At 42.0% G+C, this 24596-nt stretch overlaps 1 protein-coding gene across 1 annotated transcript; it reads left to right on the top strand.

Annotated features, from left to right (window-relative positions):
• Positions 1-14336: 14336 nt before the first annotated feature.
• LOC308221339 (astacin-like metalloendopeptidase) lies at positions 14337-23936 on the top strand (the record flags this gene model as incomplete). Its single annotated transcript, XM_080618322.1, has 12 exons — positions 14337-14405; positions 14639-14663; positions 16891-16907; positions 17574-17619; positions 18436-18507; positions 19516-19650; positions 20281-20398; positions 21113-21291; positions 21417-21501; positions 21906-22033; positions 23047-23162; positions 23588-23936. 12 exons carry the CDS (start codon positions 14337-14339, stop codon positions 23864-23866), a joined length of 1269 nt encoding a protein of 422 aa, XP_080474448.1. The 3' UTR covers positions 23867-23936.
• Between the last annotated feature and the right edge of the window lie 660 nt (positions 23937-24596).

Below are 24596 nucleotides of genomic sequence, written 5' to 3'. Positions count from 1 at the left end.
AAGAAAAACACTGGGCAGGAACGGGAAGGGTCTGTGACATGTGAATTGGGCACTGGTGTGGCTGCTATAGAGCAAATCTGCACCCCGCTCTGCTGGGCAGAGGACCAGCTCACTGGGCACATTAGAAGGAGCTCATGAAAGAGCCATGTGAATGAATAAAGGGCTGGAAGGCATGAATTGGAGTGTGACTCAAGAAGGTCAGCCTCTTCATTGATGAAAAGGTTAAGGGATGACTCGGTCAAAATCCTGAAATACCCAGCTGGGAAATAAATCTCTGATAATAGAGGTTCTTTTCTGTAGAGCAAACAGCACATTACCAGGAGCTAATGGCCAGAAGCTGATGCCAGACAAACTCAGAGGAGAAACATGTTGCAGGTTTCCAGCACTGGGCATAGTTTCAGTAGGAACAATTTCCAAGGGACTGCAGAGGTTTCTCCATTATGGGTAGTTTTGAAATCAAGACTACTGTCATGCAGCTTGTTTTTACAGAGCTGTTTTCATTCAGTTACAAGTTAAACTGATCATAGAATCATAGAATAGACTTGGGTTGGAAGGGACCTTCAAAGGTCATCTATTTCCAACCCCCTGCAATGAGCAGGGACATCTTCAACTAGGTCAGGTTGCCAGAACCACATCCAGCCTGGCCTTGAATGTCTCCAGGGATGGTGCATCCACCACCTCTCTGGGCAACCTGTGCCAATACTAACCCCCAATATTAACCCCCAATGTAACCACTAATGTGGTGTTTTCTGTTGGTTTATGTTTACATAGGACCTCCTTGGGGTGTTAAAAGAGTATTACTGTGTGAGGGAGCTTTTCAGAAAGTCACAGTTCATCTAAAAGCACCGAAGGGCCACCTGCAAAGAGAAAGGCATTCTGTGCTTTAGCAAGTCACATCATACCACAGAGCCCAGCAGAAAAACAATGTCTGTGTCAGGTAAACTGCTTTAGTGTGAGCCCTGAGCACCTCAGTAATGGAGATTCAGAAGGCAAATGTGAGCTCAGGACAGACCTGGGTTTGTTTTCACCCAGGACAAACCTGGCCGGGAGAAAGAAAGAAAAATAAATCACTGCAAATGCAACTGAAAGGGAAGTGTTGTTCAGTGAAGCGGCGGGCGCAAGGTTAAGTAAGTTCCCAATTAGCAGGTGAAGTTAAGCAAATGAGCAAATGTTTTCCTAAATGGGGGAGGGCGCTTTACTCAGAGCAGATCAACAACCCACATATTTTGCTTTTCCATCGAGCTCTGCTAAGCTGCTAGTGCAACGCCAGGGAAACAGGGCTTGTTTTGTGCCTGCCTATCTGCATTTCATCTGAGGATTGGCTTTTGCTGGCTGGAGAAGCAGAGCTTGGTTTTGCACAGGTAGATCCACTGCAAATGTGTGTTTATTTCTTTTCTACTGTATATTTCTTTTATATAATCGTAAGGGATTTGAGAAGCCTCAAATACTTCTGAAGTGTCGGACACCGAATTATACATCGTGTATTTGCAATAAAATGCTGCCTCCTAGAGGTAACAGTGGTTTTCTTATAGTTTCTTTCACAAGTTGGTTAATATGCTGGAGCTTCATTTTTTTACACCACCAATGCTGAAAACAATCAGAGCAAAGCATTAGGATCTTATTCTTCAAGCTAAAATTATATCTCTAGCTATGTTAAGGCTGCAAAGCCAGGAAATACAAGAATGACAGTTGGCTAGAAAGCCTTAGTTCTATCCACTTTCATGTCAGCCTTGTCTTTAAATCTTTAAGGAGAGGATGAAGCACTATTTTACTTCCAAATGAACTCTGAATAGTTAAACTATTATTGAACTCTGATAAACTGTACTCATTTTGGGAATTAAACAGGGTTATATATTGGAAGCAGATGGTTTTGATTTGTGTCCCCCTCTGTGAAGGAGTAGATAAAGAAAAATAAGATTCCAGATTGCTGGCTGATCTTATCGTTTTAGAAGCTGGAAATGTGCACAGTTATATCTTTCTCTCTCAGTTTCTGTATAGCAAACCTGGTACCTCATGGTCTGATTTGCACAAGAGCTGAGTAAGTGAATGTGTCTGCAGCAAAATTCCATGGGAGCCGTGCTGGAGCGTGCACAACAGGTCTTTAGGAGGGAGAAAGCCTAAGGGGGCAAGTGGTCCTTCTGGGCTTGCAGCAGGGCTTGGAGGTTGTGTAGTCTATCCTGCTGCGTTCCTCATCCCAGTGCCTCTCAGGCCACATATACCACTGCCACTGCAGAAGAAACTTCCAGAGAAAGAACGGGAAGACTCATAAAATGCCTGTCATGTTTTTCACCTCAGTGCAAGAAGCAAACTAGTAACATAATGGCCAAAAAGCAGCATCTGCTTTCATGTGAGTTACTTCTGTTTTGGGAGCAGATTGCCTTTCCCTTAAATCTTGTGTGCAGTTCTTGCCTCTCCAGTCTAAAATAAGATGTCACCAAACTGACAAATGTTCATAGATGGATCAGGAGGAATGATTGAAGGTGTGGAACAGCTTCTCTGTAAGGAATGAATGAGCAAGATATAACTCCTCGGCCTGGAAAAGAGATGCTGCAAAGGGAGAAGAAAGAGATCTCTGAAATCCTGAGCATACTGGAGGAACTAGGGGTCAACTTCTCAATTCCAGTATAAGAACTACAAGGAAGATTCAAGCAGAATCCAAACAAACAAAAGCAGAAGTATCATTTATGCTCGCCTTGTTCTCATGTACTTTCTAGGCAGCCACTTTTGGCCCCTGTGAGAGAGAGGACACAGAGAGGCCAGTGGTCTAATCCTGAGGGGTTCTCCTAGCAGACATCATGTGCTGTACACATTTTGTTCCCTATATCTCTTAGGTAAAACTCTCAGAATCAGTTTGGGGTTTGGCAATGCTATTTTGAGTCACTGACTCATGTAAAGCAGCAGTTTGGCAGCAGCTGTTGGCTTCTTATTCTTTCTTCCCATGTTTCCTTTGAGTCTTGGTGACAATTTGCACATATTCCCTCCCTCTGTCAAAGATGTACAGGTAGGAAATCATAGCGAACAGATTAGGAGCCAATCTGCTCCCTTTAGTCACTCGCTGGTTGTTGGGGCCTTCTGCTAGGTACCACCATCAGCAGAAGCTGCAAGTACCTCAGCAGTGTTCATTCTTACTGCCGAACAGTGAAGCACTTTTTGCAGTGATTTTTGTACTGTTTATTAATATGAAGAACACTACAAGAACAGTTTTCCCTAAGACAACATTGCTTGGTCCTTGACATAGAAAGGAGCATTTCTTGTTCCTTGACACTGAGGGAGAAAAGAGCAGAGGAAATCATTACAGATAACAGAGACTCACAGTTCCTAGTTCTGGAGTTGAGAAATTACATTTCAGTTCATGTTCACCTCTAGCAATTGCTTGTGACCCACAAGATTTTGTCTGGGTTTGGAACAGTTTCTTTGACACGGTATCATACAAATTTCGGCCAATGTTCTGTTCAAAAGAGTTGACACCTATGATCGTGTACCCAGACGTTCCAGTCAAGAGACAAAGAGACCTTACAAACATCGTCTACAAAAACAGCCTTCTCAGAAAACAGCCTCCAGCTATCAGGGTAGATGTCTTCCATCAAGTTTATTGGCAATGAGTTAAGTGCAAAGAGTGGCATGGGTCCATGCTTATGAGATCCTTACTGCTCAACTGCCGTGGTCGGCCTGACCTCCATGCCTTCCTGTGAAAGAGTTGAGACTGGGAATTGGTTTTGCTGTCTGCAGAAACACATGATATTTTTACCTTTTCAGATTCAGATCATAGTGAGATCTGACCTCATCCTGGCCAAGTCTGACACAATAATTGCTATTCAGAACCAATTGGCCGATGTGAAATAGAGCAATATCACACTTCACACTTAAGCCAGCACCATTATTGACAGTTTTGCAGTCAGGCTTAATCTGAATGATTTTGAGATAGCCACCACCTTCAGGATTTAGACAAATGGCATTGCCTGTGATTGATTGCCCCAGAGGGCTGTACCTGCTCTGTACACAACTTTCAGCCTGCACAGTAGTCATGGCAAAACCTTCCTTTATCATGAGACTGAAAAAGTTACAGCCAAATGTGAGAAGAGGCCTCCCATGTGTGCTCCTTTCTGTAGCTCTAGGAAATTGTTCCCTTCATTTTCACAATTGCCCAAATTATACTTGAGAGAGGACTGTGCTCTCCCCACTGGGCTCCCTGACTTGAAGCTCTGTGTCCTCAGTTTTTCCCTAGCTCCTCTCATAAAATTTATGAGGAAATTGTCTTCCAGCTGCAAACCTGCAAAGTGGGTCAGGGAAACCTGACACAGTTATGGTGAAGAGTAAAAACCCTTGCTGCAGATTCCCTTACTGACTCAGTTGTTTCCTCTCTGCTTTCCACAGTTTCAACTCCACTGCTGTGCTTGCATTGGTCAGCTCACTCTGTCCTTTCTTCCTGGACACATTTGTGACTTTTGAAACTCAGTTATATCAATCATCCCTCTACTTTCAAAACCCTTTTCCTCATCTTTCTCCTCTTCTAACTGTTCTTTTTGTAGGTCTTCTTCTCTTGCCCTAATCGTATGAGAATCTGTTATCTATTGAGAGAAGGGAGACTTTTTCCTCTATGCCTTATCGCCACCTGATCTTTTCCTGATCCATTCCCAGTATCATATTTCCATATAGTTTCCAGAACCCATACCAACATCTGACTGATCAGCCTTCTTACAGTGTGAAATCTCAGGTTGACACTGATATCTTCTCCTGAGAGACTTCATATGACCTTAAGTCTAACATAGTCATATTAGAACTCATGATTTTCCTATCCAAGTTGCCTTCACCATCCAACATCTTCTGTCACACCACTAGCTACACATCAAACACCCTCATGACTGAGGCCCGTACATCTTCGATGTCCCCAGCGTGACATACACATATCATATCAGCAGCAGATTGCATCTTCTTGGTCAGTGCCAGGCTCTGATTACTTCAGACTTACTTCAGACTTGCTTCAATCTGTGCAGCTGAAGTGCCAATGGCACTGAAGATGTTTCATAGCATTATCTGACAAAGATATGTGATTAAATCACCCCAAAGCTACGGTTTAGGAAAGAAAGACTTCTGTTCCAACAAAGTTCAGATTTTGCATTTCACCTAAATGGTGACAAAATACATGAATCTTGTGTCAAAATTTCTGTTCAAAGTTGAGACACACTCAGTACCAGACAGTAGGAGGAAAAGGTCGGCTCCTGTCTCTAGAACAAGAACAGTTGTGTAATCCTCAGTGGTTGCATGGCAAGATGAGTAGAAGAGAAGCTGCCTACAACTTCTTTTTCCCAGTTTGGCTAACTCTGCACAGATTGGGACACAGAAACAATTGGGTACAGAACCTACGCTATGATTAAATTCAGAGGCTACTTCTTCATTTAAAACAACAATGTTGGTGGTCTAAACACCCTGAAAATCTCAGGGTAGGGTTGCTCTGGACACAGTGGAATATACAGTGCCTGCTGGGCCTAATGGACTCTAGGAAGAAGCTCACACTCTCCTTATTCTTATGTCACAGAGAGACAAAAGACAGGGCAAAAAGACACCAGTCACTGCCAAGTGTGCCATTCATACACACACCTCATAACGCTGTACTCTGCAGCAATGCCCAAGTAGTCCACCGGATGGGAAGGAGTTCAGATGGACTTTCTTCACCTAAAGCTGTACAATCTGTAGCTTGATCATCTAAACCAGGTCTTTGTTGCTACAGAATAGGATCACTTCCATACACAGCAATGATCTTTGTCTCTGGCAAAATCAGACATTCAGCTACTAGAGTGTTCGCAAGGTTAAGTGAGGCTACAGCTACAAGGCAGCAAATATTGCCAGGCCTTTCTCGTGCTTCATTGCCGCCCCTTGTCAGCCTGTCACCACTGCCTCTGTCCAGTGGCACTGCTGATGTGTAGGAAAGGATGCACAGCCCACACCTGAGTTAAGAGCAGGACTCCTTCCCCATGCCCTGCAATATAAAGGGAAAGCTAAGGGGCAAGGGAGGCAGATGAGAAGCAGCTACTCCCAAGCTGAAGGTAAAGAGGTGATGGTTTCCCATTTTTCTCCCAGCTTTTATTGTGATTCCCCTCCAGACCTGGCCAGGTAAGCACATTTTGACACGTGTCGAGGGCTGCAAACCCATACAGTTATTCAGTATAAGGATCAGCCTGCTGTTTCCCTCTCCTGCCCAGTTTTACTTAACAGAAGGACACACAAACAACATAAGGGCTCCAAACATACTCAGACCTTCATTCCCAGCTGTGGTTGATGCCACCAGGAAAAAGAGCTGCATGTCCTTGGCAGCTTCAACAGCGTAGGGCAGGAAGATGGAGAGATGTGAGGGAGCCCCTTCACCACCAGCAGGAACCTGGCCTGGGACAGGAGACTTGTCCAGAAGGAATGACCCATTCTGATGTGTTCCAAGGGGAAATGCACTCAGAGTGTGACAGTGCCTGTCTATCACTCTGGAGAAACACCACTGCTTTCCATTTCATAGGGTTGGTTTATGGCTGACAGCAAAGATGTATCTGCAAGCAGCAGAGTTGTGAGGAATGTAAGTGAAAATACTGATAATGAAAGAGTGCTCTAAACCACCCTAGGATAGCAGTCAAACCATCTGCTACAGTAACCATACAACAGAGTGTGGAAATGATATCATTGTCTCACAACAGCTCATAATCTGGGCCAACTGCTTTCACTGACATCAAAGAACTTGCCCATTAGTTTCAGTCTGTGAGTGCTTTAATCAAATGCACCCATCAGCAGAGATGCATGCATCCCTGCTCCTGTGAGCACTGGTAGGTCATCAAGACTGCTGCCCAGTTAGTTTCATGTTTACGCAAAAAAATGACAAAGTTTTCATGGTTAATTGGGTAAAAAGGTTGACTTGATCATTTGATACATATATTTCTCTTGTTTTAGTTATGTCATCACATAAACCAGCACCTTAGTGCTTGTTTCTTCATCAGACCTCAAGATACCAGAATTGCAATGGTCCAAGGGTAGAGACATAATTCATGTAATGGCAGATGTCAGAGACTGCTTCTATGGCCCTCATAAATTCTTGGAGAGACAAACTCTCTATTCTCTTCTCCTTTTTATGATGGTCCAAAATGAGTAGCACACGGACCTTTCTCTCTTCTAGATCAGAAAAGATTACCAGAATGAAGAAAGCAATGAATACTCCTTCTCTCCTTTGCGGTAACCAACCACTTTGAATATTCCACATCACGCACTTCTTCAATTTCCTACAAAAAGAATTTGCTTATTTAAAGCAGGAATACAAATATCCTTACAGATCCTCTTTATGACATTCCTTATCAGAGATAAAAGGCAGATACATATGTAAAAGATGGGATCAGACCTCTAAGTAGAATCTTTCTCAGAGTGCCTTGACCTTGATTTGTTGCTGAACTCACACTGTATCCTTTGCAGAGCCACAACAGAACCATCCCTGTGAGAAACCAGAGCTGCAGTTCAAATCTTCCAGGATAAATAAATAGTTTTTCTCCATACAAGCCTGTGAACTGAAAGCCAAAGCTGAGTCCACTGAGAATTGAAACTACAGCAAATATGAACCTGAAGCCAGAAGACTAAACTTGAAAGACTTTAGATTAAAGTTGGGCCATGCACGCTTCTATCAGCTAATTACATAAATCTAAAATAAATTAAATATGAACACATAGTGAGGCTTTTCTCCCCAGCAGATCTCAAGGCAGCCATTCCAATTTGTTTCAACTGCAATTTCTCTAAGGAGAGAGATGTGTCCACTGGGTAACAGAGAGAACACTGGTGAGTGCTTGAGAAATGGTAATCGTAGGTAATGTGGCAATGCCCATTTAATGTGTTCAGTAACTAATGGCAGAGTCACTGCAGATGAGTGGAAAAGAGAGGTCCCCTTGGAAGCTTTTTCTTTAATGCAATCACAGCTGTAAGCCAAGGTTAATGTAGCCACAGCTCCCCTGGGAAGCATCATGGATAGACTGGCTACTGTTTGGGTAGCAGCCATCCTTTTTTCCCCTATTAGGTCTTCTCTTCCCCAGGGGAATGTTGAAGGCATTGGACTGGCACCCCTCTCCTCTGGGATTCTTCCAGGCCCCATGGTAGAAAATCCATCAATTCCTGGGTGACCTGAAGCAAATCAATAGTGGGAGGGAGAGAGCAGTGCACACATGTACGTACACATTCAGCTCCTCCTGCTCTGAAATAGGGAAAAAATCTTATTTCCTTTCTAGATGGGAAAGCTGGAAGGGTAAATCCCTAATGATTTATGGCACATTTGTACGTGCTGATGGCAGGAGCCCTAACATGGCACAAAGAGGCAATCTTCTGCTCGTTGAGGAACAGGCAGCCCTTAGAAACTGAAAGACGATGAAGAGGGTTTTCTGTGACAGATGAAACAGTCACAATTTGACTTGTAGATGTAGATTTTAAAAGGTGAATTATTTCCTTGCAAAAGTTAAACCTCAACAGAAAGAGGCAACAGGAAATAGTTTCCTCCCAGAAGAGGAAGCAAAGCCATACACTAACCTGATAAAAGGGTATAAGTCATGGTGAGGCTTACAATGCAGGGAATTGGCATTTGGAAAAACCCAGTGAGAGTGAAAGCATCTTCTGGGGCCTCCCATTGGAATAATTCAATAATTCAAAACTCTTGCAGAGAGGACAATTGGGAAGCCAGTCAGTGAATGACAAGCAACGGTATTGAGACACGCAGTACAGCCAGCCTTTCTGATGAGGTACAGAGGAAAAGAAATCAAGTGTGATGATGAGGAGAGCATATTATGGGAGCCCAGGACAAGAGACAGTTTGATGACCTTTAAAGGTCTCTTCCAACCTAGTTCTTTCTATGATTCCATGACTAGGATTACCACTGGACTCTTTATCAGGCAGATCTGTGTACCATAAAGGCAGACATGTGGTGTTTTTTGCTTACAGCACACAGTCATCTCCCATGCACTCATGTGAGAAGCAGACATGAGACCATGTTTCAATACCCTTAGTTAAATCATGCAACAAATGTTCACAAAGGCAACTTCCATGGCACAGTTAATATGACCAAGAGCTCCCCATTGGTAACAGGAGACCCTTCCTCACAGCAGGGGAGCTGGCTGGCATTGCACAATCTGTCACAAGGAGCCACAGACAGACATCCTCAGTGCTATACGTGTGCAGCTGGGGCAGCACTGTGTGATGGCATGTCTCCCTTCAGAGGGCAAGAGAGACCAAAGATAACCCCAGGCACTGCTCCAACAGCTCGCACCTTACCCCATCACACAGATTCCTTTGCAATCAGCGTAACATTGTTCTGCAGGCTGGAAGCATCATGTAAAACCTTTGATCCGTCCATTCTTCACCTAAGGGCAGCAGACAAATCAGATGGCTTCCCCTGATAAAAGAAAGGAATTTGTTGTTTTTTTTCTAAGACAATCAGAAGTTCATTACTAGAGTTGTCCAAATTAAAGTTCCAGTTTCATCACCTCCATTCCCCTCCCTCAGCCCAAATAATCATCGGATCGTACATCATTACAAATGCTAGTTTAATTGCTAAATCATCTTTTTGCCAAATTTGGTGTTGAAAGCTGACTTTGTTTCAACATTGTTTTTAGAAGGTACAATATTATTATGACTTCTCTGGTTTGCTTCCCTATTGGTTTAGTTTGGGTTTTTTCCTTAACTCCATATTTTTCTCTTGTAAAATACAATCCAGCAGGAAACAAAATCTTTTTATTCATTGTCCCTCTTGTTCTGATGACAGACTGAAGATCAAAGTTTCTAGGTTTGGCTCTTTGAGTAGAAAACTGACTAATGAATAGCAAGCCAATGTTCATAATTTAGGTTTAAGTTTTCTCACAGAAACATTGCCAGGGCTAGGACTGCAGCTGGAGCTAGTCATTAATGTCATGTAGGATGTGTAAGTGCTCTGGTAGAGAATTTGTAGACCATGCAGATTCATTTCTACAGATGGTTTAGAAAGGACATGGGAATCGTTCAAGAGCCCCTCAGGAATTGGAAGTACAACAACAAGTGGAATAGGAATCATGTTGAACAACTCCAGGTCTTCTCTGAGAGGTAGGATCCAAAGAAAAAGTGTGGAGAGAAACATGAAGAACAAGTAAATCTATTAATTCAACAAGTATGCTCCAGGGTGTGGGAAAGCAGCTTCTAACTGCACTTTGCCTTATCTAGAGTTGCGTTTTATGACACACGTCAGTCCTCTATATAGAGACTTGTAGTCTATGCTGGTTACCCAGTACCTTCAAAAGCTACCAGCACTTCAATAATAGTTTCAACCAGCAAAATGCAGTACTGGCTGACATGAATTCATGACATGAAATTATCCACTCCTAATCCACTGCATTGCCAAAAAGGTATGGGCAATTTGGAAGGAACTAAAATGTGATTGTAGAACCAGCAAGAGTTGAGTTACAAGAAGGACTGAAGGGCTGAAAGCCCTCTAAACCAGGACTGAAAAAGCTTGTGTGAGAACTGATCTATATCTGAAAAGAATCTGATTCACATCTGAAAAGAATCTGATAATAAAGACACCACAGAAAAGGAAGTAAACTCTGTGACAGTGTTAAGACACCTGGAACTAGTGAGAGGGAGACTAAAAAGCACTGAGCTGGAAGCAGTGCACGGGACCAGAGTTCCTGACCAAAGGAAGGGTTCAGAATGAATGAGCCCAGAGCAGAGCTGAAAGCAGAATTCATCCTCCAAATAAAAATGAGCCAAAATCCACAAATGTCCCACAAAGCAGACATTCCTGAGACATGATATTGAGCCCTTCTGTAATCCTGGGTCAGACTGTCATTAACCCCAGACTGTAAATGTAGTTGTACGATGCTTATTTATGTGATGCCAATCCACAGCAATTTCAGTTATGCACTGCAGACCACACCACTGCTTCAGTGTTGGTTTTGGTAAAGCCAGATTTTAAACCTTGAAGATTTGTTAGTATCTTACGGTATGGTAGCTCCCACATAACTGCCATAAGCTGTTCAACACGAATGTGTCTATTTTCTTATTTCCAGGAGTTATTTTTCCCTTGTATTTTGCTATGCAGCAATAAGTAGCTAGTAGTTACAGAGGTTGGTAGTTAGCCATAATAGACACTTCATTTCTTTTTTGTGACTAGCTCTTGATGGTTTACATTCTATTTTGGGAGCTGCTTGCATTGAACCACTCCAAAGAGAATAAGGATTGTGTAGCACATATGACTAAATGACACACAACTGAGTAAAATCTGAAAGATGCCTACAGGAGTGTTTTAACTCTTATACATCTGCTGTTTTGATTTTGGCTATGTATGCTTTACAGTGAGCTCCCATAGGCAACAGAAAATACATTTTATCATTTGTATGATACCTCTGATGTGTATCTATAACATCTTTTCTTGGTTATGCATACAGGTCTCTGCAAATCAGCATCTGTTCTCCAGTATAGCTTTAAGTTTTGCAGTGGTCTTTCAGGAGCAATGCTGGTTTTGGCAACAGACTCCTTGCAGTCTATGGCACTGTCCAAGTAATTCCTGATGTTTTGTTGGTTTGGACACCTCCCAGTCACTGTTTACATCTGCAAAGTCTGTGTGGTCCCTGCTGTCCACTAGGAACTGGGATATACAGACAGGAAAACTCAAGTCCAGTAGAATTTCCCATGTTTTTCTTCTGTACATGCAGACAGTTGCTCTTTGCTCAGCCCTGGTTTGGTTCCTAAAGGTTCAAGACAATTTCCGTGGCACTTTTTCTTGCAGCTTTACTGTACCTGGTAAAACCATGTCCTATTTTTTGCAGTATCTCAAAAAAATTAGGTCCTATTTTGATTAATGAGAACGGGAATGCTGACACTTCCTCCCCCATAATACCACACTTAGGAAAACAGCCACGTATTGCATCTAAGTATCAGGCACAAACCGAAGCTGATGGCATCTTGAGAAGCACATCAGGCATGAGTGTCAGCACTCCCCCTTACTCTACTGTGTGTGCTTTGCCAGATGTAGCATTTAACAGCCGCATTCTTGATCCTAACAGCAGTCTCCCAATCTTGATAGCATAAGGAAAAGGTGGCGTGCAGCAATCTGATGAACTGCTTAATACAGCAGCATATTAGCACGTCCAGCATAAAATGTGCAGCATCCTTTTGCCAGCCCAGTTCCCTCATTCATTCCTGAGCACAGTTAAATCTGTCACTCAGGAGGCAGTAGCATTTTCCCAATAACATGCTACCAAGATTCCAAGGTTACCAACCTTCCTAACTTGCTTTTAAACTTTGTTTTATCCCCTCACTACCTCTTCTTTTCCATCCTTTTCATCCTGGACTGTTTTTTCCTGGACTGACTTTTCCTTTTTCCCCCACTTAATCTAAAGGAAGCAGATTAAATGCAATCCCTATTCTGCAGTGTCTATTTGGCATGGGTTTGGCATCACAGACCTTTTGCCCTTGTACTGAGTGAGAAACCTGGAAAACCATTCTAGGGCTGCAGACCAGAGCTACATAGCTTTGCTTCAGCACAAGGAAGATTTTCATCTCTGTAATACACAAATATGAAGAAAGGCACTTAGCATTGCTTAGTGCAAATGTTTATGAGCACAGAGGACACACAGACTGCCTGTGTCAGCAGGATTAGCATGCTGACAATGCCTGCTTGATCTTTGTTCTTTCATGGTCCACGTCTTACCCTGCTTTTTCCTTTCGGGTGCCTAGTAAACCCCTAGTAAGGTGCTGCATACCTTTCTCCAGGGAGAGTGCAGGGACAGAAAGGGAAAAGCAGTATCCTCCTATGCTGCCGCCCTGTGGGTGCAATGAAGTTTATCCCTGGATTTTGTCAGTCCAGACGTTCTCTGAATAGTCAGCAATGTGAGACTGTAAGCTTTCTTCTAATGAATTGTAGAGTAAAAACCACCAGTGCAATTCAGATTACATTTCCATGTAATTCCTAGCTTTGACTGAGTATGATGCTGGATGTGAGGGTGGTGAGGCACTCACACAGGTTGCCCAAAGAAGTGGTAAATGCTCCATCCCTGGCAGTGTTCAAGTCCAGGATGGACAGAGCCTTGGCTGACATGGTCTAGTGTGAGGTGTCCCTGACCATGGCAGGGCGTTGGAACTGGATGATCTTAAGGTCCTTTCCAACCCTAACCATTCTGTGATTCTATGATCCTATGATTGGGAGACAAATGAGTGCAAAGCCCTCAACTGCTTCTTGATGCGTTCAACAAAATGGATAATTTATAGAACATCTTATTCAATACGGAAATATAAACAGTGTGAGTGGGTTTAAAACTTACTCAAAGGGTACCTGAGCAGTGGCATGGTCTAGAGAGATAATCTGTATATTCTATAATTCAGTTTCCTTCTCCATGCATGGAAAACGAATTTTGACATGGAACAAGTGTGTATCAGAGACCAGACAATTCCCCAACTACACCACCTTCAGCAAATGGTTCACCAAGCAGAGCTTTGCTGCAAGAAGAGCTTACAACAGGAGCTTTTTGTGACAAGAAGCCCGGTGCTTGCTGGTTTATCTTTTACAAGCATTTCTTCTGCTCATTTCTTCCTACATCCACTTCTGGACAAGTGCACTTCGACAAGCAACAGTTTTGTTAACCATTCTCAAAATGAGTAAGGTGCTGCTTATGCTGCTGCCATCTTTCTTCCCTTCCCTGACTGCTGTTCACCTACAACTGTCAGACTGCCAGGAATTATGGAACACAGGAAATATTCCTGATGTTGTGAATTATCAGGAAACAGAGAGGAAACAAAGATTCTACTTATAGAACCATAAGCTGAGAAGATGAAGGATAACTTCTCAAGGAAATCAGGCATGACTTCACGGAGTAATGATGTATTGCATGTTCTAAAGCAATACAACACTAATGGCCTTCTGTGCTTTCTGTGACATACAGGAAAAAGTCACCTACCACCTGAAATCCCAGCAATGCAGTACTCTGGGAAGTTATCTAGGAACAAGGGCTTCCTGGGTGCTATCAGCCAAACTGAGCACTTAGAGAAAGATCCTCCAAGAAACAGAGGAAGTGCATGGCAGCACAAACATGAGGCTGATCCAGCTCTAGAGAGCAGCATGAATGACAGCATGAAGACGAGGGATGCTACAGATCACCGTGACAGCAATAGCACAACACCAGAGATGCCCAGAGGCTAAACCGGCTATTGAGGCTGCAAAAGAAGTTTGCTTCCTGCTGGGATTCCCATTGGCTGGTGCAGGTTTTCCCCCCCTGGCAGAGCAGGCTCTGCTGGTATATCTAGCGGCAGTGCTCCTGAAAGGGCAGAGGTAAGGACACGCGCTGGTGGTCAGTCAGGACTGGAGAATGGATCTGAAGATGCTCCTAGTCTTCATTGCATTTCTGCTTCACGCTACCTGGGGCTTCCCTATTCAGGTGAGAGCAGCTCCATGCAGCTGTGCTCCATCTTCTAAGTGACCTGTTCTTCCTTGGAGGGAAGCTGTGGAGACCCATTTTGATAAATTTCCTGCAAGAAAAATATAAGTAATAGAATGATATATAAAGAAAATGTAATAATTTAATTCCTCCCTTTGTCCTGATTTTGATGCTGTTGTTGCTGCATTTATGAGCTGTGGGAGAATAACGCCTTTTACCTATTGGTTTTGCAGGAGGACTATGAAAACAGCACAACAAGTAAGTAGGATTTTTACTGTGTTTTAAAGACAACTGTTAATTCTTGACTGTGTATCACACACTTTGTAAGTGAGTGACTTGGCTTTAGATGATGTGAAAGCACTGACTCTCAGGCCTTTTGAATAAGGCCATGTTTCCTAATCTGTTCTTGGGCTGATTACGGGTGTGTTTTCATATGGAAGTGCTTCACGCATACCTTAGGGTATGGCTTGTTCAGTTAATTCAGATGTGCTTTCACAGGCTTGAAAATAGCATTTTAATAAGATATTTGGATACTTTTCCATTAAGTTGAGTGTTACAAAAAGACTGCTACTCATTTGCCGCCTTGCCTACCTGGTGCAGCATTAGGAGAAAGGGATGTCAGGTATCAGAGAAATCTTTGTACTAGTATAGAAAACAACGAGTACGGGCTTAGCTGGAAGCTTTTGTCAATTCACAAAATAGAACGGGATAAATGCAGATCTCCATAGAAGGTCAATGGAAATAAATCTGTAGGTAGATTTTAACTACAGCAGGGAAGGGGCTGTGAGAGGCAGAGGCCTTGGGAAAATAGACCACTGACCAGTTCTTCTTTTGAGCTGTCGTTTATGGCATGGAAGCAAAGGGATGTTGTAAAATTACTCTTCAGCATATTTGGAGCTGTCTGAGGGACATGCTTGAGTTCAAAGTAGTCAGCTGCTGGGACTCAGAGTTGCAGCGTGACTGGGACAAATGCATACCATGAGTTTTAGTTTATCATTGCTACAGCTTTTTTTGTGCCTTTTTGAAGCATCTTTCAGTATTTACGGTGCAGGGAAAATGTAAATGCATCATTCTGAAGGCTGTACCACACCAGATGTTCATTTGATGAAGGATGTGGCAGATGCCTTCTGTGCTACCTCATTTGAGTTTTAAAAAGGGATTGCAGGCTTTATGTGCCTAGGAATCTGGAGCCTAATTTCTCTTGACTTTGACTAGTCTATTGATCTAGTGCATCTTGAGTGCATGGATTCTGAATCTGGTCAACCAACTCAAAAACATACTTCCCTACAGAAAGTTTTTAGATGTCATGGATCTTCCTGGTGGGAACCGAATGAACTTCTGTGTAATAAACCACCATCATCACAGTGGACTCCCACAACCATGTAACAGAAGTAACAATGTGGAAAGACAGACTGAAGCCTTTTTGGCTCAATAGGAGCAATTCTGTTGCAGGTTCTACATGGATTCTGAGTAGGAGGAAGTCCACTCAGCACTTCTGGTCAATAACAACTATGAAAAGGGAAAGATGCTGCAAGGTGTGACAGAGCTTGGCATATCTTCTGTTGAAAATATGTGTTCAGAAATATAAGGAACATGGATAGGCTTAGAAATAAGGCCTATTTGCCTAAGTGTTCTTTTGTCAGTGTTGACTAGGGGGAAAAACAATGAAACAGGCTTTCGATTTTGACAAAGAAAACTGCAATTATTGGCAAACTGGAAGAGATTGCCAGACAGGCTTGGGGCATATTCATCATACTTAAGAACAGGCCAAACAAACTGTGGACAGGAATAACAGATAAAACTGTTTCTGCCTTAGGGAAAGCAGAGAGAGAATGACCCCTGGAGGCCCTTGCAATTTCTAAACTTTTATGACATTCTAACAATAAGTTTCTGCTCAGAAATTTGTATATAAGATCAGATTTTCACTTCTATGTTTGTATCTAAAAACTGACTTCTGATATAAATCAAAAGATGTTACACTAGAAAGAAATTTCAGGACTCAGAATGATTCCAACGTGCTGTCAGGTACATACTGAAGCTGAGATTATTTGCCCCACTGCTAAATTATAGCCTTCATCCCATGTTATAACTTTACTCTTTGACACTGTGGAACCAGACAGGATTGTTGAGCTGGTTAGCCTGCACCTCTTGCAGTGCAATCTAAGGGCAGAGCATATTTTGGTCCCTGGTTTCCTTTGTTACTTTTCACACTGAAGCTGATAAAATGCTTTGCTGATTATTCAATGGAACATGACCGGGTTTCTGTCCCTTAGCAAGATCTACTAGGAATTTTCATAGCTCTTTGCCTAAACATCAATTTCTGTGTCCATGTATCAGTTAATGCACCCTCTTCCCCTCCATGCAAAGGGAATTGCCAAAGGCATTCCCATGGCTGAGAAGGCCTGAGCTATTGAACACTGTGAAGTTGCATTCAGAATCTAATTTGCTTCTTTTGTTTGTCTCTTTTCTTCCTTGCTTTTTGCAGCAACAGAACCTACTGAGGTAAGGACAGTTAAATGAGCTCTTTTGATTACTTTGGGGTTCAGCATTGTGGAAAGTGAGGTCAAGACTCATGTACTTCACTGCCCACATCCCAGGATGCTTTTGCCTTCTAGAGAAGGGTCATAGAGAAAACTCAAACTCCCTTTTTATTTATATAAGACAAGGGAAGTATGGCAATCTGCTTTGCTACAGACATGACCCCCACAGCCGAGTACCAGCCCCACAGTTCCCTAGAAGCAGTGTGTACCACAGCCTTTCACCACTGTATGGTGAGGTGATACTGGGAGGATCTGAAACTTGCTGCACACGCCAACTTGCATTTCCCAAGTCTCCTTGGGAACCTGGTCTAGTGGGAGATGTCCCTGCCCATTGCAGGGGGTTGGAATTAGATGATCTTCAAGGTCCCTTCCAAACCAAACCATTCTGTGATTTTATGAGTCTATGATTCCCTTTATGATATCCATGTTTGCCAAGATATCAATTAGTAATATCTACCATAACATGGTACTTCTTTACAAATGATGCAGTATATAAAAGCTCAATACTGCACTGATGGAAGATAGTTTCAGTGGTTGCCTACACGCTTTTGATCTTTGCATGTTCTCTTATTTAATATTTTTGTTATAATGTAAAGTAAGAAATAACACTAATGCATCATTGTTGCAGGTTACTACACAAGAAGATATGTATGAAGACTACACAAGAAGATATGGTATGTATTACTCTACCTAAATATAAGTATTTGATAGGACATACTGGTGCTACCCAGTTAACTGCAGAAAATAACACGTGCATAACGCAAATTAATCTTACGGAAGAAATTTATATGAATGCACTCATCATATTTCATGCAAAGCAGGGTCTTTTGGTTTTGGCCAATCTCTTGGCCTTGCTAAAAACCTCAGCTGTAACTTCTGCTAAAAATAGCTCTGCTTAGATAATGCCTTGACTTAAGTCACTTCCAAAGGTTACAGAAAGCACAGAGGCCGTATGCTTGTGCTTTTATTGATGTCAAGACTTACTGCATAATGCTCAGTGTTGGCTTATTCTACTCATCCCTGATGCTGGGCTTATCCGTGGATCAATCAACCCCATGGAATAGCAATGCAATTCTAATTTAATTGGTTTCAAGGGTTTTTCAAGAGATCAGCATGATCAGCAGCAAGCAGCAGGACTCCTTCCATCCTTTTTGCCCCTGGTGTTTTATGTTGGGGGGTTGAGTGTGAACTGTGCATGCAGAAAGAAAACTGTGCTGTTGGGGAGAGAGGGAAAGATTGAAAGAGGATGGGGTTTGGGGCTGGATTAATGCCAAAATAGCCACAGATGGAGGTTCACAAGACTGTGCCATTGGGCAAATATCTACACAACTGAATCCTATGCCAGTCCCTGAATAGGCTCTGTAAGTTTTACATGCATCACTATAATCAAGACCCAGTCTAAGAAAGCTCCTGGAAATTCACCACGTTAAAAATCAGGACTTGTATTTTCCATGGGAATGAGAAAGTGATCCGCTTGTATTTCTGTGCAGAATCTCCATCACCTACAGAGTCTGACACTGAGGAAGAAGTTATTTTTAACAGAATTCTGAAAATTAACAAAGGTAATACCACCAAATCCCTGCTTATAATGGGTGCCTCTACTGCTTTTTTGGGTGATGTGAGAGGTATAATGTCTCACCACAACCTGTGCAAGTATTTTTCCCATCTTGTACACCATCATGTAAGAGATGCCCAGAGTCAGACCACTGTGTGGTCTGCAGAAGCCCCATGGCATCTTGAATCTATAGTGTCAATATGAAGATGGTATCAGATATGGAGGCAACTGAACTATCCAGACAGCTTCTTCAGCTTTAGTTCTCCACATCTTTGTCATTCTTTGGGCATAAGAATAGAACTTGGATATTTGGATGCTTTATTATTTAACTGGGTTTTTTTTTCCTTGAATGCAAGCATCACTTGCATTCAGTCATCATATGGCTTTGTAGTACAGGCTTCTAGGTAAGGCTAGAAGTAGTACAGGCTTCCATGCTTCCTGCTCCAGACTTCCTGTCCCTTGATTCTTCCAAACATTCCCCTTTCTATCAGCTTGGCTTTCTCACATTTTCTCCTTCAGCAGTCATTTAAGAAGCTTTACTACTGTCTAGAAATGGACACCAAACCATCCTACAGTTTTCTCTAGACAACACTCACTTCTCTTTTTGGTTTGCTTGCCTTCTTGGGTTTCCTTATTGGCACCTCTTGCCTTTCCCCAGCATCCTTCCCAGGGAGATATTTGATGCCATTCATTCAGTGTCACATGATAGGTGGTGAAATAGTACCAAAGTACAGCATTCCTCTCACTATAGCAACTGCTTTTGGTCATTTCCTGTCTTGCCTTAACCCCATCCAAGAGAGTTGGAGCTTCTCTCCTCTCCTCTTAGACAAGGACACAGAAGCAGAAGTAGGGATGCATTTGAAGTCCATCTAGCCCAATAGTCCATTTCTCATGCTAGCCAGGAGCAGATGCTTAGGGAAAAATAGAAAAGGAGGATGAAACTTTTCCAAGTGTACTTAGCAAATGTCCAGCAATCTGTGGCTCAGGAATTTCTACCCATTCTCTCTCACCACAGACAGCTCTCAGTACCTGCAAGAAGGTGACATAGCTCCACGAAGGAGTCGCAGTGCCATCAACTGTCGCCACTGCAATTGGCCACAGTCCAGCGATGGGATTGTTCGTGTGCCCTACGTCTTGGATCCTACTTATGGTGGGTGGGAATTTCTATTATTATTTTTAATGGATTTTATTCAATAAGCTTCAGGTAGAAACCTACTTCCAGTGGCCACACAAATAGTTGATTAAATCAGTTCTAAGGGTTCACTTGTACTGTGCAAGCACAGATAAATTGGAAGTTATAAAAACCTCAACAGGAAAAAGAAAAAGAGATCAAATATCCTTGAGAAGTTTGCCTCCATAATGTTTTGGGACTGGTCTCTTGGAGACAAGAAAGATCATTCCTTCTAATGGTACTTGCCAAAATACCTGACTTTATAAGTTTCATGACTATTGCAGTATGGTCTCAATAGCTTATTTTTCATCGGCAAAAGAGCTTTCTGTAACTGTCTCCAAGTGTCTAATCAGAAGATCATAGAATAGACTAGACTAGAATAGAATCATAGAATAGTTAGGGTTGGAAAGGACCTTAAGATCCATCACAATTACTACTAAAATTTAAAACAAGTAGTTGAGAAAAAAAGGGACCCACCTGAATTCATTTCAAAATATCTGGATAAAGAAGATAATGCAGGGCTATTAATAGCTTAAATGAAATCAATTACTGAATGAATTAATTATTGGTCCTTGTGTGATCCCCCCCAATTAACCCTTTCTTCTCCAGAGGAGAGCCACATAAACGGGATTCATGATGCCATGGCAGAATTTGAAACACTGACTTGTATTAAATTTGTGAAGCGTAAGACAGAGCGTGACTACCTCAACATTAAATCTGCTGATGGGTGAGTTGAATTAACAAATTATGCCTGCATTGTTTTTCAGTTCTTCACTACACTTATCCTGTGTGACCTTAGAGAGGAAAGAGGAATGGATCTGCTCGCATACCTTGCTAGTGCAAGGACTCAGCAGTCATATCAGGAGCTCAAGGAAGACACTGAAGTGATGCAGATCATGGGAAAGCACCATTAAGGTGGAAAGAATAACAAGCTCATGTTTTCTGTGTGGTATAATGCACTCTTGATCACCACATATAACAGGTTACTGGAGGTCTTATTTGGACAGGCAAAATCAATTTCAACTTCCGAAATAAACAGTTCTCTGAATCACACAGTTGGCTGTCAAGGTCAGAATTAAAGCTTATGAGAGAATTGTTTAACATCCATTAGCTTTAAAGTGCTACTCAGCTTCAGTTCTGATACAGTGTTCAGTATTTTGGAAAAGGAACTGCTATTTCTAGGGTCTTAAAGTCACTGTGCACAGAAAGTCAGAATGTAGAAGCCTCCATGTTAATGAAAGTCTTCCAGGATGCTTTAGTAATGATCACATTGTTGTTTCCTACATCATGGTCAGGTTTGCCCTTCTGTAGACTGACTGTCATAGTGGACAGAAAGGAATCCTTCCATGCCCACAAGACATGTGTGAAGCAAGGTTCTCTGTTCTGTCCCTTTTCCTGCCTGACAATGAAGTCTTCTGTTGGTGTTCCATGCTTCTCTCAGCTGCTGGTCCAACTATGGGAGAGTAGGAGGTGGACAGACTGTCTCTGTGATGAAAGGAGGCTGCATGTGGAAAGGAATAATTCAACATGAACTGGACCATGCTCTGGGCTTTTTGCATGAACATTCTCGAAGTGACAGGGATAAACATGTAAAGATCATGTGGGAGTACATCAGTCCAGGCAAGTACTTTTGAACTCTTCAATGTAGAAAGTGGTGTCATACATCCTACCGTTTCCAGCTCTTCCTTCCTCCTTGAAGGGAGTAGATAGGGAGCATAGACTAAGTACATTATTATATATTCCAGCTGACAGACCAGACTTCAAGAAGTTTGAAAACTCGAATAACCTGGATCTTCCATATGATTATTCCTCAGTAATGCACTATGGCCCGTAAGTAGCAGCATGGCATTGCTTTTGTTGGAACTCAAATCTTACATTAGAATTAGTTTCTACAATAACTCTTTCCTAACTACCAGTTTCCTTATTTCTCCTTCTGAGACAAACACTGTGAATCAGTTCAGACAAGCCCCTCCTTCAGATTATCTTATTCACTACCCTTTAGCTTTCCATTAATCAGCCATTCACAGCTGAGCTTGGGAACAAAGGAGGACATCATGAGATTGACTCTGCTTACTGCTGGATATGTTAATCAAACCTATTTGAACGGCACTGCTAGTCACAACAACATGAGCACCATTCTTGTTCTGCCTCCAAAACATTCCATTAAATCCTGAAAGAAGTAATTGTACTCAAAGAACATTGTTTTTATGTTTTTTGTTTTTTTTTGTTTGCAGATATACATTCACTAATACCACTGGGAAAGCAACTATTGTACCAATTCCTGATGAATCAGTCCATATTGGACAGAGGCAGGGACTAAGCAACTTGGACGTGGCCAAAATCAACAAACTTTACAATTGTAGTAAGTGTCTCGGAGCCATCCTTTCATTGTTTACTCAGACCTTTCTCAGACATGTTTGAGCACACAGCAGGGGCAGCAGTTTCTCATTAAAGAATGTGAAGCTATTCACCTAAATTCATGGTACAAATCAAGGTTATGCTGGGAGAGAATGCAAAGGTGAAGCTAGAGGCACATTGTGATTAGTGGGAAAATGCTTTCTGCTTCTAAATTAAATCAGAAACATTCACTATATTGGCATAAGTGGCCTAATTTCATACCACATTGTAGCTTCACTGGAGTAATTTGCTTTCTTACAGCTCAAGAGACAACTATAAATCCCACAAAGAACCAGACATCTCTGTTCCTCATTGCAGTTTGCATTTAGGACCTGAATCAAACCAGAACAGTTATAGGCTTCTCTGAACTGGAACAGTTTCATGAACCCTTGTCCAGTTTTCAAATGTTTAAGCTGTCATTCTATATTTGTATGTATTTTTAACTCTTTATTTTTAATCTCTATTAAAAGATATTCTCCCATACAGAGAAATATATTTAGTCAAAGGGAAAAAACACGATTAGTAAAGTATTACCCCTTGCACAGAGGAAAGCTCAAGACCTCCTCCTAAGCTTAGGGTTTAAGCATTGCAAAGACATCATATTTGCACTTGACTCTTCAAATGTTGCTTGGCTTTCCCATCTCAGTGGGAAATAACATCACCAATTGCAGTGAATTGAAACCTCTCACATTTTTTATAGAGGTGCAGAGAGATCCCATGCTAAATTATGGAGTAATCAATAAAAGATGATGCTTTTTCTAAGCACTACTTTATTTTCCATTTTGATGCAGATAGTTATGCATTATGTGAAAATTAGGACAATATGATTCTTCATTTTAATCTGGACATACCAGTACTCTGAAATGAATACTGGCAGATCAGAAAATTGAGACCAATCCATTCTGAAGAGATTTTAATTGCAAATGAGTGGAAGCTTCTGCAAGCCTGGTGCTGAAGCAAATATTGTTTCTTTCTCAGGTCGCTGCAGCACTATTCTCGATGCAGCATCTGGGTCACTGAGATCTGCCAACCACCCAAGAAATTACTCAGATAACACCAACTGTGTCTGGCTCATCCGAACCCGATCCAGAAAGGTAATCACAGGTTAACAGTGATCTTGGAATATGCATGAACTTACTTCTCTATGTTAAGCATTTTGCACTTTGTCTGCATGCCAGTTGCCAGATTAAGATCTTTTCCATGAGAGAGTTTTCAGCCTAGTCTCTACTTCTTGTCCTTAAGCCAGGTATGGGCAAAGACAACTGCAGAGTTGTGATTTTGAAAAACTTCCATATGCTGGGCCTCAGGTTTGAAAAATCAAGAGAAAGCAGTCTGAGCATGGGAGCATTCAGTCACAGGCCTGTTAGATCTGAACCCTGCAACTTCAGGGAATGAGTGTTAAGGCTGGGTAAGCAATTCCCATTTGGGCTTGGCTACAGCTTAGATTCTATCTGTTTTATAGGATATTCCATGAAAGAAGTTACAAACCTGTATAGTAAAGGCTGGTTTTCCCTTCCAGATTTCATTGCACTTTCAAGCCTTTGAGCTGCAGACAACCAGAGGATGTCAGGGTGATTATGTTAAAGTTTATGATGGATCCAGCAAATCTTCTGCACTTCTAATGGACAAGACCTGTGGATCAAAGTTACCCAATGATGTAACTGCTTCTGGTAATCTCATGCTCGTAGAGTTCGTCACAGATGGTGCTGGTACAGCTTCTGGTTTTGAAGCCATCTTTACTTCTGGTAGGTCTGAGAACAAGGAGAGTGAAAAAAAAAAAAAACATCTGTGTCAATGAACCTTCCTCTTCACAGAGGAAAAGCATTGTTTGAGGAACTGCTCTTTACAAAAGCCATTACTTTCTACCTTGCCTTTGATATAATGGATCAGTCTTACATTGGTACCATTTAATTCATTCAGGCAGACGGGGTACATGCTCAGGGCCAGTGGTGTTAGCCAGCTGATGTACTGTTCACTTCGCTTCTCAGATATATTGCCATTCCAAAGCATGTGCCATTAAAGATAACATCAATTTAATGTTAGTGCTAGTGTTACTAGCACAGTAGAAAGAGAATGAATCATAATGCATTATGTAAATATATTGTTCCTTTGAAAAAAAGATGCAGTTTTTAATCTCACAGTTCAGAGGGCAAGACAGATCTATGAAGAACCAGGTCAGCCAGCCCCATGGCAAGAAAAAGGGGCAGTGTTTCCATGGTCAGGATCCCCCGAATGTATCTACCTGAAACACATTTTCTTCAGTTCCATTTAATTAAGAACTAAGGCCATGACTATACAATTAAGTTACCACAGGCTTCAAATTAGCATGTGTCAGCTGGAATAAAGAAATACCTGTGTGCATGTCTATAGCCTACAGCAACTGCACAGTAGAGCAGCTTGCATTAGTATGGAAGAAAGCTCAGCTCCATTATATGACCTTGTATTTTGCCATGGGATAAGAACGAGCACACAGAGTTTGCATAAATCCACTGAAATGCTTAAAGAAACTTACCCATATACCCAAATCA

This window comes from Psittacula echo (assembly GCF_963264785.1).
Source record: "Psittacula echo genome assembly, chromosome: 5".
NCBI lineage: Eukaryota > Metazoa > Chordata > Aves > Psittaciformes > Psittacidae > Psittacula > Psittacula echo.
This window is presented reverse-complemented; position numbering and strand designations above follow the sequence as displayed.